At 44.8% G+C, this 18,445-nt stretch overlaps 1 protein-coding gene across 2 annotated transcripts; it reads left to right on the top strand.

The window, feature by feature from the left end:
- Window positions 1-729: 729 nt before the first annotated feature.
- Window positions 730-17,945, top strand: LOC108626375 (uncharacterized). 2 transcript variants are annotated; one of them, XM_026814722.1, is made up of 5 exons: window positions 730-3,472; window positions 15,257-15,464; window positions 15,804-16,123; window positions 16,398-16,734; window positions 16,863-17,945. In XM_026814722.1, exons 1-5 carry the CDS (start codon window positions 3,447-3,449, stop codon window positions 17,037-17,039), a joined length of 1,068 nt encoding a protein of 355 aa, XP_026670523.1. In that variant the 5' UTR covers window positions 730-3,446; the 3' UTR covers window positions 17,040-17,945. The 2 variants fall into 2 exon arrangements, with proteins under 2 accessions (XP_026670523.1, XP_026670522.1); XM_026814721.1 differs by lacking the exon at window positions 730-3,472 and adding an exon at window positions 14,810-15,157.
- The last annotated feature ends 500 nt before the right edge of the window (window positions 17,946-18,445 follow it).

The following is an 18,445-nucleotide window of genomic DNA, read 5'->3' as shown; positions in this document are numbered from 1 at the left end:
CGTCACGCGAATCATGAGACGTCAATGACGCTATTATTTGCTTCGAACGTATCGGTAACCTTCCTGTAAATGTTTTATTTATCCTATCGATTCTGATGCGATTAGAGTTTCCAAGGAAAGGCATTGCAATATGGTTTCCAGTATAGTCCGCGCACATACGACAAAGGGCAACAATTTTACGAACGGTCGCGAGTGGTTTTCGGAAAAAAATCGGTGAAACCGGTTACACTCGGCGATGGAAGCGTTGGTGTTCGTATGCCTACGCCGGTATACGGAACACGATATACGCGTATACGTATATACTGTGCCTATGCAGAGACGATACGCAAAACGTAAGTATTTAGTACGTCTGTACTTACGTATCGCGTACTCGCGTAGTATACATATGCACGCGCATACACAGACGAAAAAAGTCAGATTCGAGCAGGTGCGAGTAAGAACGTGGTTGTATGCTGTTACAGACGGCAAATATGGTACAAAGTACAGGGTGCCGATTCGCAAGTTACGGGTTTGAGTATGCCTGGTAATAGGCGACGGCGGCGGTGCAATGGAGGTGAGCAGACGAGTAGGATTCTCATAATTTGTCCCTCGGCCGGAAAGTGGGGACGACGCGACCATGGTGGGGACTGGTACTTGATGGGGATATGCTAGGCATGGTCAGCGATGGCGCATGAGGAGCATAGTAGTGGGGATCGAAATATGGGCGAAAAAGAGGGGAAACGAGCCGTACGGGAAAAATTATGAGAACCCTGCAGACGAGGAGACGAGCAGTTGTCCAGTCGAACCGCGACTACCGAGCAGCGTAGATATTTTGTGCACTTCGTCTTTGAGCATTTTACGGATAAAGGACAAACGAGACGAACGAAGTGAAAAATATCGGGTTGCATTCGACATGATATCGTATCGGCAGATGAAAGATTTTGGTGCGAGAACTGTACGCTGTGCGAGATTCAATCTTTGCCGTACTCGTACCGAAATTCTGGGTGCACGCGCGTAAACGTATGTAAACAGCAACTTCGACCAAAGCCGAAGGAGGACACGCGATTCGTTGATGCGTATCCACGCACGCGTACACCATACCGTATTCTTCGCTACACGCCATACGCCATATGTACTACATACGCCATACGCTATACGCCATACGCGACTAACGCGACGGGCATCCTATTCGTACTGTAACGATCGTGGCGTTTGCTCCGCGCGATGCATCGCTGTAAACCAACCGCCAGCGAAAATTCCCAACACCAGGATCAATCGTCTCGATCGCCGTTCGATCGTGCGTTTATCTGCACGATTCGATTACGAATGCACTCTGGATTTTAAAATTCGCGTTTATCGACTCGAAAATACATAGTCGAAAATGCAACGTAGAAAATAAGTGCATACGCGAGTGTGCAACGTTAACAAATCCATAGCTCGCCGCTACGCAGTGCCGTTTACAGTGTAGGTATACCAGTATTGAAACGTATCCTGCGTGGAAGAGAAACGGCTTACGAGAAAAAGAGAATCGAGAAAGTGGAACCGCATTTTATTGGATTTTTTCATCATCGTAGGATCGAACTGTGCGAGCTGTGCGCCGTGTAAATGCATGCATCGCGTTGCGTTTAGCAACACGTCGTGGGCCCGAAGGCTCTGTCTAACGAGTAACAGTACTTCCTCGCGGAGTGCTCTTCTCTCCGAAGAACGGGACCCACGCTCCACTCCGCATCCACGAGTCCGTTCTCCGCTCTCCACGCTCCATACTTTCCTCCTCGTATCTCGCTCTTTCTTTCTCTCTCCTTCCCTCTTTCCCTCATCCAACCTGCTTACTCTTTTCCTCTGTACCGCTTCCATCTCCTTTCGTCGCATACGAAGTAGTCTGGCCGGTCGAGCACGGGGTGTCTCGTGATTCGTGAAACCAGTCCTCGTTCTCGTACGGCAGACCTCTGTCTCTCGGTTGGGACCTGACCAAGAGAGGAGGTTGCCCGGTTTCCTTCTCGCTTTTACCGCGAACCGGCGTCTTTCGCACCTGCCGCGTGTCTTCTCTAATTTTTTTTTTGTGTTTTCGTTTACCGTTGTGTCGTCGTCCTCCCGTAACATTTTCCGGAAACGATAGATTTTTGCGAAGAAATCGTTTTCAACGTAACGTGAACTCGCCGGTATTCCTACGTCGCGCAAGTCAATATTGGCTGTAACGAGGACGCAACGTGGTCACCTGTTAAGAGCTGTGGTTTCACGTTGAACGCGATACTTGAAGATTCCAGATACAGTGCAATTAAAGAAAGAAGATTGAAAAAGAGAAGGACAACAAGAAACGGAAGAGCAAAAGAAACAGAGTACGAAAAACCAATTTCATACTTCACGGCAGGAAAAAAACGAGTGGAATATTTAATAGCATCGTTGCACCGTGGGAAACTCGTCGCAACTTGCAACTTCTTTCGTGCACGTGATGCTCGCATCGGAAGACGAGACGTTTTATTTCTTCGGTTTTAACTTCTGGAGGACATTTAATATCGTGCTAAACGGAAATTCGAAGTACGAGGAGTGCAACGATAGAAAACGCTGAAGATACGGAGAACAAAGTGGATCGATCAAAATCACACCATGACAATCACCGCTACGCGAATCGGGGCATAACTTAATTAAACCTTCTACCTAATATATTACGGAATAAAATGACAGAAGTAATTGTACGCTTCGAGCATCCAGAAGAAGTCGCCTATCGTGGCGGAGGCCAAGACCCGGTCGTTCCGAAGTTTTAGGCTCGTTGAAAGGAAGGTTACGAGGCTCTCTCCGCGAACTCGACCTAACCGCTTCGAGCGTCTTGGTCGAGAGTTCCACTAATCTATTTCGAGTGCCTCTTACCGCTTACCGCCGCATACTGCGTGCGCGTGCACCGGTAAATGCGTGTAAGTACGCAGCTACGTACACGAGACGACTTACCGTATGCCGCGTGCCACAAGAGAATAACTTATATACACGTATACACCTTTTTATTATACCACCTCGTGCAATTCGTGGGACGTATCGCAGTGGACATACAGCAGAATCGGCGGACAACACCGCGAGTCATCGATCCTGTTATTGTTTCGTTCCGTTGGAATTCGGAATCGTACGAACCCGTTCCACTACCCTGCTTTTACCATATTTGCTTCGAACGCAGCAGCAACAGCAGCAGCGGTACCGATTCAATTTATTCGACGTCGTTTCGAGTCAAAACGATCTACGATCTACTGCGTGCTTGCGTGGCTGTGCGTGAAGCGATTAATCAAATTGGAATCGTAAAATTTAAAAGCAAGTAACGGTTCGAGTCAGTGTGAGTGCTCGTTCCGAGTGAGCGTCTTGTTTCTTTTTTCTCAGTTTCGCTCTAATCCCGACTGATCCGCGTACCGGTACGCCGAAACGAATCAATGGCTCGAAGCTGAAAATCGCCTTGAACAATTCACGGAACGCGAAGACCATCAGAAATGAAAACCACGCAACGTGCGCTGAGGTAAGTTCCTGAATGCATTTATCTGTTGTTTATCGCTTTAAATTAAGAATAAAATCATTGCTCTTTAAATACTCGTCGCGTGTCGGTCGTACGATAAAAACTCGTTCGTCCAATCATCGCGATAAGGATCGGGAACGCGACGACTTTCTTTAGTTTCGTGTATCCTGCCTGCACATATATTCGCAAATACACCAATGTGATACGAATCGGTTTCACGATCGACGATTCATTCTTACGCGTTCGATCGAGAAGTAGCGTTCGTTTATAGATTCGGAGGAATAGATAAGATACCGTGCGTGCAGTAGCAAGTAAACGTAAACGCACTCCGACTACTTACATTTAAAGTAGCGTACGCTCTCAATGAAAATGTCAATCTCCTATTTATTATTATTATTATTCGATTCAAATCGATTTCCATTCTTCGTCAACTTTTACTCATTGCCGGTTTTTTCTAGGACTCTATACTTGTCCCACGATCCACGCTGTTTCTCTTTCCGGGCTACCGAGTTCGTCGGTGCCACGTTTCGTTCGTAGAATTTTCGTTGAAAAGTGAGAAGCGGAAAGCGAGGAAAGGATATCGAATCCCTCGGAAATGCCGTGTTCATTTCGAAACAATAACAGCCTCGTGCCCGGGCGTTTGCATACGATGGTAGCTCGGTTATCGGTAGCCGGATCGATCCGAAAGTGGGGCTTCGCCCGAAAAAGGAAATAGAAAGCGGGAAAAATGTCTGATCGCGAGACGGATGAGAATACAGAACGGTTCGATCGTTCGAAGTATTCGCGATACGTACGAGTCTTCTCCAATGTTTCTCTGTAGAGAATCGTTTGAGATTACGATAGACGATAAAAGTTGTGAAACTCGCGACACGTACGTGGAATGGAGAATATTTGTAAGGAACGTTGTCGTTGTCGGTCGCTATTTCCGGCTCGTATTTTACTCACTCGAATCGTTCGCGCGAGAGCGAAATGGAAACTCGTATAACCAAGTGTTTACTACTTTTATTAGCTATTCGATGCATTTAGTATATTCATCATTCTCTTTCTATATTATGTATGCTAATGAGTTACTCAATTTATTAATGGATAAATAAATATGCACGTATTTGTAACGCGAAGGCATCGTGGAATCAGTTGCGCGATACCTGGAAACACGTTCTCTTTCTTATCGCCTCGCGAAAAAGAAGCATCGGCGATGCTCGTGGCGCAACTCGTTTCCTTTGTCAGGTTTCTCATCCATCTGCCCCTCTATCTCTCCCTCCGCCACTCGGGCTTCTTTCCGTTTTATCCAGGCCCGGACCAAAGCGAAGCTTTAATTAAAGCGTTTCAATTAAGGAGATCGGCCAGCCATTGTGCCTGTCCGGCAGCTCGACTTTAGTTGATTCAATGAATTTTCCCTCAACGTCTGTTCCGGGCTGGGAAAGTCGTCCTTGATGAGATTAATTGCAGAAAGCTGATTTCTCTCTCTGTCTCTGTCTATCTCTCTCTAATCCACGAGAGAGAAGAACGGCCGAGTTTCTCATTTCTTCGTTAACTTCTAACTAATCGATCGAATCTCATTACACGTTCTTGCACGTAGCCGTACATGTCTGCCGTTCCCGTCTAATTTCGCGACGCTACACCGCCCCTCGTGATTCTTTAATTCGTCGTCTTTCGAATCGTACAAATTGCAAACAGGCCAATAGTAATCACGTCATGGCTCGATTTTTTATTTCGTATCGTCGTTTCGTATGTACGTATAGCTGTGTCCTGCCAATATAATATCGTTTTTTAAATTCATTCGCAAGAGTGAGCAAACGAATTCGTGCGTGAATCATGGAACGCACGATTTTCCGCTGCTACGGTGATTCACCGCTGCGACGCTGGCCACTACCACCGCCGAGGCCGGGGCCGAAACCTGTTGCCAGAGAAGTCACGTACCGAGCCGATTGTTCGTGCGCACTCGGCCCCTTGGAGCGGTCCTATCTCCGATACTACACGTAATCACGTTCTTTAACTGTCGCAGTAATGTTCCGATGCTACGTTTTCACGAATATGTAGGAGAAAAAGAGTCGACCGATCGTTCTTGTTGGACTGGGAATTGACCCCGGGTCTTTCGCTTATCGATCGACTACTCCGCCACTAATTGTAAGCACCTATACATCAGAATACCAATTTCCTACAAATATACTCGAACGGAGCAGAACATTCGCCTATTAACGATCGTCGTTCGCTTCGTTTAGAGCGAGAATTGGAAAATTCTCTTCGTATCGATTCGTTGAAATCGTTTAGATCATCGAGGAGGGAAGCGAGGCCAATTTGGGAAAAGAAAGGCTTCGGAGAAAACGCGGTATCCGGTACGGTGGTTGAACACCGAGTACAAAGCGGCGCAACGAATCAAGTGTCTTATCCGTTTGGCGTTTGACGCTAGACATGCCGGCACGGTGTTTGGTATCCCATCGACGTCGATGAACGAGGAGGACGGAACGGCCGCACCCGCACTCCGTTGAGCGGAAAACCTGTTGAAAAGTAGTTGGGTCGCGTATAGAAGCGGAGTGATGAACATTCTAGGATAGATTGCTCGGGGTTGCTGTCGTTAGCTCCAATAATCGGCACTTGTTCGCTGCTCATTGTCTTTTAAATGGACGAAAAAGAATCGTCCAGTTATTTTTGATCCATCGATAATCTGATCGATCGCGAGAATTCGGGAAGAATGAATTTTCTTATGTAGCCACATATTAATACATGCATTTGAGGTCTCGAGTCTCAGACGAACGTATAGATATTGAAGTAGAAGCCGATTAGAAGAAGAAAATAAGTTTACGTTTTGCGTGGTTCATACTTCGTGTTTCGTGTTTCGGCGAGATCAATCGTGCGAGACTCGTTCCCCGGGGCTTTCTTTTTGCTCGCTCGATCTCCTCTTTTTCTTTTCATTTCTCCTCCTGTTCCATCTTCTCTTTTTCCATTCGATCTATTCGTTCGCCCATACCATACGAGTACGAGGACTGCGAGGCCAAGGGCGGTTCTGAAGCCTACGAGGTCTAAGTTTGTGGATGCGTTTTACAAGTCTCATTTACTCGTATGTCCTTCGATACTTTCTCCTCTCTCTCTTTTTCTCTCTCTCTCTCTCTCTCTCTCTCTCTCTCTCCCGTTCGACGTTACGAAATCTTCAACCTCGGCTAAAACGAAATTGCAGCAAAATGATACGAAAACGTTGCTCCGTTTAATCGTCGATCGAACCAAACATTCGATACCTTGTTTGCTCGTAATTCGTAATCTCGTGCACGTACTTGTACCGACAAAGTCCGAGAAAAATTCGATCACGGTCGTAGCTCGGCTTAGCGTCGAAAGCGTGGTAAATATGTAGTACAGGTATCTCGGTTCTACCGAACGGACCGTGAAAACTGGGGATTGCGGTGATCGCTTCTACCAGACGTACCGCGTCTTCTCCTTTTTCAGAGACTGCATACTATTTACCAACACGCACAGCCCGGCAAGTGGAAAAATAAGGACGGACCGAGTCCTCCTTCGTCGATCGTATACGACCAGCCACGGAAAATCGTATCGTTAACGATTTACTAAACGATGGCAGCTCGCTACTCGTTTTTCGAAACATGCAACATGTACATCGAGTTTATCATTTGTAATTGGGATTATATTCAGCGAGATTCCTTTTCGAGTTTCGCGTGCAACATCTGTAACGGAATGCGGTGTTATTCGATACGCGCGACAGGCTCGTGGTCCGGTGCTGAAATTTAATTAACATGAGCGTCGAAGCTAACGAGATAGGTAGCACACCACGAGGTAGGTATAGGTAGGCAGTCCGTGGAATGTCGTCGGTGCAGCGCGCGGTGTGTCGCGTTGCATGCGCCAACCCATGGAAACAATAACGAATCGAGCACGTTGCAACAGCGACGATCGTTTACCTTGTCGAATGCCGATTAATAATCGCCGAGCTGAACGGGACACGTAATCGGTGTGCGTGTCTACGAGTCCTCGTTTGGATTCGGATTCGAGCTTATTCGACGTATGAACACATACAATTCATATACGATGCAACGAAAACGAAATATAGTACATGCCCCAATTTCTGTTCAACCCACAATTTCGATTCACTTCCTTTTTTCTGTGTCTGTATGCGCAATCTTAAATCAGTGAGCAGAAATGAGGACATTTATTGTATGTTCGCAGTGTGAAAATATTATATAAATGGGCATATGTAACGTTGCAGAATTTAATCGACTCTTCCGACGTTGCTCGTGGACACGTTCGTATATCATTATCATTTGTTTGAAAATCTTGTGCTTTCACACGATCCAATCTATTTTCGATGCGTCCACGATCAGCGCTGTTCCATTGAAAGACTATATCGCATAGAGAAACAAAAGGAGACGCAAGAAAGGAAGAGGGGTGCTAGAGAAAGGAAACTCCGCTGCCGGTAGGCGAAACGTCGTCGTCGCACGTATCTCGAACCTCGATCGATTCCGGAACGAAAGCGAGACACTGGCTGGGACCATTTTCAGGTTTTGTCTTACTTAGCGAGGTGAAGCGAGATCTAAAATTTGAAACATCCTGTTTTAAGTCTTCTAACATCCTACAGAAAATTATGTTCTTTAGTCCACTATTAAAGAAGTGATTCTGTTTTTAAAAGGTGTTTCATCAATTTCGGGTCATTGAACATGGCAATGATGGCAAACCTTTTTGAGAAATGGGTCAAACTTTGTTCGTTATTTTTTTTTAGTATTAGCTCATGGGTCGTTAAGTCAGTGGCGTCACTTGGAAAGGGGGAGGAAAGGATGGTTAAAAACTACTTTTTTAGGTTCTCACTTTTAAGATCCTCTAAAACTTTTGCAAGTGAAGAGCAAGAAATAAAGATCGACGTAAAAAAATTGATATAAATGGGGTGATATAAATTACTGCACAAAGCTCAGTCAGCAGTATTTTTTTAATATTTTTGATTGTCTGTTCTCTCTTTTATGCTATAAAATATAAGTTTATAGAATCAACGCGTGGGTCATTTAAAAAGACTGGGTGGGTCAGTGTCTAGCTCGCGGGTCAAAGGTTCGCCATCACTGGTGTATGGGACCAGTATCAATACCAGACCATATCCAATAAAAATATAAACGTCTACGTGTGACGTTAAAGGAAGCATTGAGCTGAATTGATACCAATTGTATGAACGTACGTCATACGTAATATGTACCGGTAAAGAATAAACGTCCTACATATATGTATTACATAGGTGTATTATCTCGCGCCGCTGACGTTATTTAGCTGAAAGTTCTATACGATACAGCACCGTACACGATCATCCTCTCGAAAACACAATCCCGTTGTTGCTCGCGGGTGGAGTCGAAGGTCGATTTTAATAGGGAACCACGAGTGCGATGTACACGATTGCCGGGACCCACGACTTACTATACACATACGTACAGCTTGAGACACGGAAACTGAGCTAGCTCAGACTTGTATTAGTTTCCCGGGGGGAGGGGGGCAGAATTCAAAACGAATAGTAAGTCTGTCTTTTTTTTTCAATACTCGATCTAGCAACGATACTGTTGGATTTTAACATAATTTTGACCCGTCAAAATAGAAAGAATTTTAATGTAGGTGGTAGTAACGTGCGTAGATTAAAATTGTTTTTATTTCGACGCGTCAAAATTATGTTAAAATCCAACAGTATCGATGCCAGATCGAGCATTGAAGAACATAGCCTTATTACTCGTTTTGAATTCTGTCCCCCTGACACAAGGCCGAGCTGGCTCAGTTTCCGTGTTCCAAGTTATACTAGACTGCGCACGCGTCCATAGTACTGATACACCGGCAAGATTTAATTACTGTTCACCGTCCGTGACTGTACGTGTGTACTACGTGCGCCTTTTCACCTTTTCGATCGTCCCTTTTCCAACCACGCGCAAATCTTTCGAACGTCGGCTCGAATCTCGTCGATTTTATACGATCACTTCTCATACGGCAAATGCCAAGTTCTCGAGAACGCAAACGCCGATAGCGACGCTTCTACCTATCGTCGTTGCGTTACGTCTCGCGATAAAGAATCTTACATTTCCCGAGATCGGTATTAATTAAGTCGGAAAGTCTGGTCAAATCTATTAATTTCGTTTATGATTGTCATGTGATCGATTCAGCATGAGAGTTGTTCTTCGGAAAAGGGCAGCACTCCGAATTCGAAAAACAACACGTGACGATCCAGTTGGACGATTCGCTTTCGCGGAACTCTCGTACATGCGGGCGACTTCAAAGAACGGAAGTAAAAAATTATTGCTTATTTCGAGCCAGCCGTACCATTGGCGACGATGGTGGCTCGCGTCTTCGGGATTTATGCCTCAGCGTCGATTTTAAACTCGACTTCGTTTCCCATCCATCCGCGCTCGTTCCATGTTCCAAAGACGACGGCCGCGGCTGCAGCGGTGGTTCGATCGTATCTGTCGTTCTTCGCCGTTCGTTACCGGGTTTGAATTACGACCACACCGTTTACGACGATCTCTTTTCTCGAGTGCGCACGGTGGATGCAAACAAGCAATGCCGCGCGCGGTACCCGACGTCCGTCTCAAACCTCCCGTCCACTAGTCGCTTTCCCTTCACCTCTTTTATTTACGTACCATGCGGCAATCTTCGACGGTCTATTTTCTGTGCACGCAAGCATGGACGCTTTATCCGAAATTTTGTTCTTTCGACAACGAAATTTTCATCATACATATATGCCTGTACCTACATTTACGCCACGCGCATCTATCCCGATGGAAAGATGACAATAATAAGACGCGAATAGAACAATATACAGTCTTATTTTAATAAATTCGGTATTATTCGAAAAGAATAGTGCCTCTTAAATTCGATCTGCAATAATTTTTGACGTCGTACCATCGTCGTCGTCGCTATCTCTGACGCAAACGTGTTTAAAACCCGTCGACTCCTTGCGCTAGGCGATATTGTTCAGACTTTCTTACGTTACAATTCTGTACGTGTCTATCCTGTATGAAGATTACGAACTCGAGTGGAGGCCAGGAATATACGAAGGATATTCGTTGGCCTTGACCGGCTGATCCCATCTCGACCTCGAGATTCCCGAGGCCGGATGCAAAATTGAACGCGTCTCGTCGATAACGGGATTTAATCGCATGTCGTCCATCTTTCACGATAATGTGATACGATACGGAAAAATATGTGCATTCACGATTCTATTTCTCGGAACACCCAGATACGCTGTATACCGGATATCCCCGATTGACCAATTTCTTGTGAAAATTGAGAGATGAGTCAATCCAGTTCGTAATAAAGTAAATAAAGTCGTAGAGTAATCAATCTCTTTTTTGGTCTTCGTTTCCGTTGGAAACGACGAAAACACGAATTTATCACAGTGACGCGAATCTTTGCGAGCTGAAGCTGAATAAATCGTCTGAGAATGCCGCCTGAGAATCGCAACTGCTGAGGGCGCAATGTTAACTCTATTATTATTGGCCCTTGCGTTAATTTCTCGGTATTACGCGTTACTGTAGTACCGGTACTAAGAATCGTGATTCATCGTCGATACTCCGAGTTTTTGATCGCTCGACGATACGATACCATCGACCATTCGCAGTGGTCGTAACGGTCAGGTTCTACCTACTGTCTTCTACAGTCTGAAGAAACACTAACCACGAGTTTTTCCCTTTACTCTTCTCACGTTTCACGATACATTTCGTTCGCTCGGTTTAGGCTCTAAACCCTTATGAAATGACAATAATCATAACAGATATATCTCTTATCCTATTGATATTTGGAAGGATATTGGAAATGGGTTAATAAATGAAATTTGTTGAATATAATCTTTTGTTATAATGATTCGGAAGAACTCCGCACTGCAAATGAGGAAAACCAAGAGCCTACCGATCTTGAAGAAGTTTTCGGACCTAATCAGAGAAAACCGACCCAGGACAGGCCTCCTGTAATAAACAGTCATATACAAGTGATTGGCTCGTGCTATGAACATGCTGTGTTAAGAGTACAGTTTCTAAACATAAGATTCATTTTTGTTATCTATATCTATAAATAATCCGACAGAGGAGATAAATATACTGTATGAATAAAGATTTGCTACGATGTTTTAACTATGCAATGTCCCAACTGTTTGTATTAATAAAGAACAAGATTGAAATTAAGAGAAGACGTAGATGTTAGATATTAAAATTAAGACGAAAATATCGGTAACGTTACAATACGTTGATAATCGCGCGTGAACGATCATTTTATCGAGTACCTTTTTCGTCACGCGGCGGGCAAGGGATGCCGCTAATAACGTCGGGATTACGCGATCGGGGATCCGGCTTGTACGATCCATAATTACGGTATTTATCTGCCATCGCATCGGTAAAATGGTAGTTGCCGTAATTCCGATCGGCGAACGCGTACGCGGTGTATATTAACCACCCGCGCGTTAAAAGCTCGTTTCGTCGAATCCCGATTCTAGTGAGTATCGTATCGAGTAGCGCGTGGGAATCGGGCAACGATGTTTCGAGCCTCAAAGTCTTCATTTCACGTCATCTTCCGTTTTGATTATACTCGAAGTTTTTACACGACTCGAAAGACGGAGAGCATTTTACGCTCACGTACGTATTATATTTACGATACGTATTACGTGCCTGTGGTATGATTGCGCGGATGATCGACGCGCGAAAGTATGACGTAACCGAGAGAAGCGTTTCGGACGCTTCACACAGCCCACGACCAACGAGTATCTACGTGTATACGCATGTAACGAGCATTTCATACTTTGGTACACCGTATGCACACACCCGTGTGCCGTGTAGGAGTAGAAAGTTGCTATTGTGCCCTGAGATCTAGTTTTCTATCTAGCCAGTATCTATAAATAGCCCCTTTCGCAGGATTCGAGTCATGGTTTCAACTTCCGTGTATAATACTTGACTCCCGTTTTAAAACCTCGACGCACTTATACAAATTTTCGACGCAATTCGACCCGATTCGGGTTAAAGTCAGGCAATAACTCGGCGCGATGCATCGCTTCTCGCTTTCGAGATAGCGTAGATAGTATGGGTAATGTATTTCTATCCGTGTATTCCTCGATGCAGCGGTCGCTTTTTCTTTTCGATGTCCTCGCGACGTCGCCGGGCTGACCCAGATCCGTCCACGACGCTTTCGGAATAAAAGGACCGCTTGGAATTCAACCGCGAATCCACGCGTTCAGTGCATACGAGAAGTACGTAGCGGGTTCCGCGCGCTGTGTGCGTGTTTGTATGCACTTCTTCGAACGTATCGCACGCTTCCGTGTCCTTGTTGGACGCCGAAAGCCGAAACACTACGGCTCGATAATATCGTCCTTCATTCGAAAATGAGGGTACCAAACGAATGGAAGCTGTGCCAAATTTGCCGATCGCATTTAATCATACGTGCTTCATTATTTTCCTTTATGCGCAGTTATGTATGCACTCCGTTTAGTTCGAAACGGATTAACGTTTATACCGAATAACGTATAACAGCTGTTATCGGGTAACATTTCATGAAAATTGCATTTCGAGGGAAACTTTTCACGGGATTTGATCGAACACCGAACTCATCGTATCGTCTAGGTTGCGGTAGCACGCGTCGTGAAAAATTGTTTTTTATTTTCAATTTTCTATCATCGTCGGGTATGACTACGACGGTATGCGGAGATATAATTTTCAAGGTTGCTGCATTTGCGAGATACGATACAGCGTCTTCGTGTCGCGACCGTGACGCATCGATGCTCCCTCGCGCCAGAGTTTTCGCGAGCAATCCAGTACGACTAAACAAACGTGTCGCTAAAAATAAAAATGGAACTTCGTTGGAGAGAGAGAAAGCATAGCTTTCTGTAAACTTAAACGGTAACCACCGCCATTTCACCGTCTCGCGTCGCGATGCGGTCACGCGTATTGATCTTCGCATTGCTACAATTGCATAAAAATAAATCTCCTATGGATTCCTTTTTGCAGGAGTGAATCCTCTACCTCCGTAATCCGACAATGAACTTTTCCAAAGGTTTCCTACATATATATTTTTGAAGGTCTTTCTCTAAGCAGTCTAAGCTAAACTTAAAAAGATCGTAAAAAGTTTGAAACGTTTCCTTATTCAATACCGCGATACTTAATTACGGGCTTGGCGACATACGGTGAAAACGAAGTGATCGACCGGTGACGAATCGATCGGATCGCGTCGCGATTCGGGCTGTCAGTTTCCGGTGCGAGGTAGGCCGTAGTCATAGTCATAGGCAGGAAATCGAGGAGAGTGTGCACTTCCGGAAGCGTTGATGCGCCGAATAGGTGGTTTCCGGTGGTTTCCGGTGGCGTCGCGCCGTCGTCGTTCCGTGAACGACGGGAGTCGATGCGTCGGACCGTGAATTCAATTTGTCACGAGGTGAGTCGAGGCGAATAGAAACGCGAATGACTATGGTCTATACATATATCTCATTGTAATGTACGTCTGCATGCATATCTCCCTACGGTAACTGCCTTCGCGGCACGATGACGAGACGCTGTACCGTCTACGGGCTATCACGGGCCGCAGTGCAACGGGCCGATGCTAGTTCTACGGGCCACAGGTAGAAAAGTGTCATGTTCGCGTTATCGCAAAGTCCGGTTGGCCCTGAGTGGACGGAGGTCAGCTCGTTGACCCGGTCCGTGCAGTACTCTGCCGTCTACTCGAGTACCTACGCAACAGTCGTGGACAAAAGCAAGAAGCAGGAGCATCTACGCGAATAGATTCATGAGTTTTGAAGCGAACGCGGAACGCGGTCGGCGATCGCTACCACTTGCTGCCACTCGCCGCTCACCGTTCACCATTCACCGCTCACTCTTCGATTCTTCGGCCACCTACCAGATATTCGCCATAACGACGCGACAAAACACGATAGTTTATTAATCAATTACGATCTATGAATTTATCTACGTATTTTTTTAAAAACTCGCGAACCATCGTTTTTTATTAACAACGCTTATCTATCGAGGGTGCGCGGGTGAACAGCGTCATAGTAGTCATTCGAAATTATCATGTTAAAACGATAAATCGAACGAAATAACAGGCGAGCGAGCGAGAGAGAGAGAGAAGGGAAAAAGAGGAACGAAACGGACAGCCTGTCTGTAGTATCGAATCTATTAACACGATCAGCCCTCCTCTGACTCCCGCCGCGATTCCATTAACCGCCTCGTTACTCTTGCATACATTGTACTAGAGCTTGTTACGAAACGAACCCTCTGTTCTCGCTTCTAGCGATCGATCGTCGCGAACGGAAAGAAAACGTCGTTCGCAGCGTTCCCGTGATTAACTTAGATAACTCGAGTATGATTTCGATTATTTAAACTACGAAATAATTGTTCCATGGTTTCTATATACTTACGCGCTTATTAGTTACTTATGTATTTATATTGAGTATAAAGAAGACTACCATTGAATGGAATTGGAATTGGCATGGGTCGTGTGGATCGATCCGCGATCGACGATACGACGAACGAGTATTGCTACGATGCAGGCGGCAGATTCTCGCAATTCTCCTACCTCGCATTTCTCGGCTTCTCGAATCGAACAACGACACGCGACAGGAACGCGCAACCGGGACGGGAAGCTATTCTAACATCGTCGTATAGAAGAGTCCGACGTTCATTTCGTTCTTATCCGATTCAGCCTGTACCGGGATATGTATTTACTGTTCGACGATATAGTATTATGCATCCGCTATAGGTAGTTATCAGCTATTTAGGATAGCACGCGTCCAAAAAGAGGAGATGATAAGCTAACTGTATTTAAATATAAAGAGATCGAATGGGTTTTCGATTGCAGCTTCGACGAGACGTCGATGGACAGTTGCTCGTTAATTACGACGCCGGTGATGATCACCGAGGCGAGGGATAACGACTTATCGAAGGATAGTAATGAGACGGATGTGACGTCTCTGGAGGAGGCCAAAACGGTAATAGCTGCGCTACGAGCGAGACAACGGGCACAAGCACACCAGATGCTCGTTTGGCGAAGGACTCTCAAGTTGCAGGTATGTACTACTTGAAACGCAAAACGCGCGGTTTTAATGAAGTCAGGTCGAGAATCGAAAGTGTACTTTGAGCAGACTGAATATGCGTATGCGTCTAGAATGGATATGCTGCGCGTAATATCGACAACCGCGTTCCGATCGCGTATTCCTGTGTCCCAAGGTTCGCGCATCGCCGACCCTCTTCTATTGAAGAGTTCGAATAGCAATCGTGAAAATATTTTGAGTTTAGAGCATTTAGAATCGACCAAATAATTACTAAATTCCGTACAACAGGCAACGATTCGAAATCGCGCAGTTATAGTTTGCAGATGAAGAGGAACCCTATTCCTCCTTTTGCAGGAGGATCTCGTGGCACGGCTAACAAGAGAGAAGGCGGAGCAACTCCGAACGCTGTCTTCGCAACTTTTGCTGTTCGAGTCGAGGCTTTGTCGCAAACAGAAGGAAATCGAGGCTAGTCTGGCGCAACGAGAGTCCATTATTCTTCGACAGCAAAGAGTGATTCGGCAGTTGCAGAACAGGTTGGCGGAGAGGAGCTCAGGCACGAGGGACTCGCCACCCTGCGACGCCCTCGATAGATTGGACAACCTCGGCGACAGCGACAGTGCCGTCGTACTCGAAGAAGCCGTCGACGATTCCGTCGACGATTTAGCACCTCCTAGGTATCGAATCAATTTGTTTAACATTTGGTACGATTGCATGTATTTACATAAATAGCTTTGTCGATGGCGAACGCTATTACTCGATCAATTTTCCGCATTTCTATTCGAGATATTGAGTTCTCGATCCTCTTCTCTTTCATTCACCATTTATTAATGATCCACGTTTGCTGTTATGCGCAATCTATATTTTATATTTCTGTCTGTACATCTCGGTTTTTGGGAGTTGAAGTCGTGTTGATAATTATCGATGCATATCTTCGTATTGGTCCGACAGATTCCGTTCTAACATCAGTGATGTGACTGTGATCCGTTCGGTATCGGACGCAGTGGAACCATCGAACAAGTACTCGTCGATGCGACGATGCAACGGATATCTGCGGAGGCCAGAAATTCTAGAGACCGTTTACTCGGTAGAGGAAGACGGAGATAACGAGAATAATCAGGATCCATCAGAGTCGACCGAGAATTCCGAATGCGACGACAGGCGAGGGAAAAGTTTGGGTAACGGGAAAGGTAGACTTCAGGATTTGTACGGCAGTTTCGAGAGATTGGCTCAAGAAACGGATTCTCCTCCTAACGAAAGACCGAGAGACGAAAGTCAACAGGCGCAGGTGAGCGACTTTTATTTTAGTCTACATATTCGCTATTTTCTGTTTTTGCCGCAGGTCTCTCTTCTGTTGGCCGCGTACGAACGCAAAAATGCAAGCCAATGAACAAGATGCGACGTCTTATTTTTCAGGTCACGTATAACAGGGTAATGAGCAATCACCGATCAGTCACGAAACCAAAAGACGTCAAGTATAAGAGGATAAACAAAGCGAAATCGAAAAGTTTGGAGGAGTTAAGAGGACGATTGAGAAACTGGGTCGAAAAAGGAAACAAAATCGCTATATCGTTGGATCAATCGTACGCCTAAACCTGTACCTCCTCTGCAAGTGCTATTTGTATTCGCGTAAAAAAATTATCGACGACGGCAATCGAAATCGATCGATCGCTGCCCGATACAAGTATCCATACATACATACATGTGTATGTATGTATAAATGATTGAAATTCTCATCGCTCCATGTGATATTTACTGTGTAGTGTTTCGAGAATCAATTAAAAACTTTGCGTGTCGCGGAACGATGTCGCGTTGCCTGTAAACGATTTTCAAAACTTGTGATATATAACGTATGTATATATTTTAATAGGACCACGTTGTCTAGTGATAATTATACTACGATGTCGCGCGATGCAATCGTGACAAGGCCGATAGAAGGAGAATGAAGAAGCGGGATAATCGATCGAATCGACAATCCATTGCTACCCGTGTGCGTATGCGACTGTACACGTTGTTGTAGTGTATCTTATGAAAAGTGTTTCGGAAATACCGTTTCTCTTCTTTCGTTTTTTTCTTTTTCTCTAATGTCTTTCCCTTTTTATTACCACTTCCACAAAAAACTCGCGGTCTGTCGATATGAACGTTTCGATACGTATGAACGCGAACCGTTTTTAGTTTTTAACTCGAATCTTTTCGTCAATTACAAATGCTCATGCCACGACGATCAACATGATAAATCGTTTAATCAAGAACGATATTGACAGAAACTAAGTCGATCGCTATACCTTTCTTCGAGAGAAATAATGTAAGTGCGATCGCGTCGTATAGAATATTTATGCTCCGACATAATATAGCTCTCCGTAATATTAGTAATAATAATAATACATTATTCATGGACAGAAGCCCATTGTAACATACAATGAAAGTAAAATGTAAAGTAAGAATAAAGAAAAGAAAAACAAGGGAAAGAAGAAATAAAAATGAAACATATATAAAATTCGAAATAATAGATTGTAATTAAATGCCTTGCTCACCTATAATTGTAATTATCGAAAAAAGGGAAGAAGAGAAAAGTTTCCGACCCATCAAATGCGAAACTTGTTATTTATCGGTATTTTCGAACATCCTACGAAAGATCGTGAGTGTATCTTTCTCGCAATGTTCTGCGAACTACGTACAAATGTAACGCGTTATTAGTATGTAGGTACTTACCTGGTTAGGTAGGTACATACATACTACTCTTCGTTCGGTATCTAGTAATAGTCGGTCCTCCGCCGAATTCGAACTCGAGACGATCAGTATGTAATACGTTGTACCATTACGCGTACAGAAACTATGACAATGCAGCGCACAGATTCATTATTATATTTTGCCAAATTAATCCATCGATATTCCTTCATTTAAAAAGACGTTCGTAAGATACGAGTTACTCCGTACTATTTAACTATCCGGTAGCGTAACGTCTCTCGAAGATTCTTAACACGAACCTAACGCTCGTG

The sequence above is a fragment of the Ceratina calcarata genome, unplaced genomic scaffold (genome assembly GCF_001652005.2).
Source record: "Ceratina calcarata isolate Rehan_Ccalc_2016 unplaced genomic scaffold, ASM165200v1 scaffold397.2, whole genome shotgun sequence".
Classification (NCBI taxonomy): Eukaryota; Metazoa; Arthropoda; class Insecta; order Hymenoptera; family Apidae; genus Ceratina; species Ceratina calcarata.
The sequence above is the reverse complement of the archived record's forward strand: the minus strand, read 5'-3'. Positions and strand labels throughout refer to the sequence as shown.

Coding starts and splice junctions, on each gene's coding strand:
- LOC108626375 (XM_026814721.1), top strand. CDS start 15,114: ATGTATTTACTGTTCGACGATATAGTATTATGCATCCGCTATAG. Junction 15,465..15,803: donor GAAGGACTCTCAAGTTGCAG/GTATGTACTACT, acceptor CTCCTTTTGCAG/GAGGATCTCGTGGCACGGCT. Junction 16,735..16,862: donor ACGAAAGTCAACAGGCGCAG/GTGAGCGACTTT, acceptor CTTATTTTTCAG/GTCACGTATAACAGGGTAAT.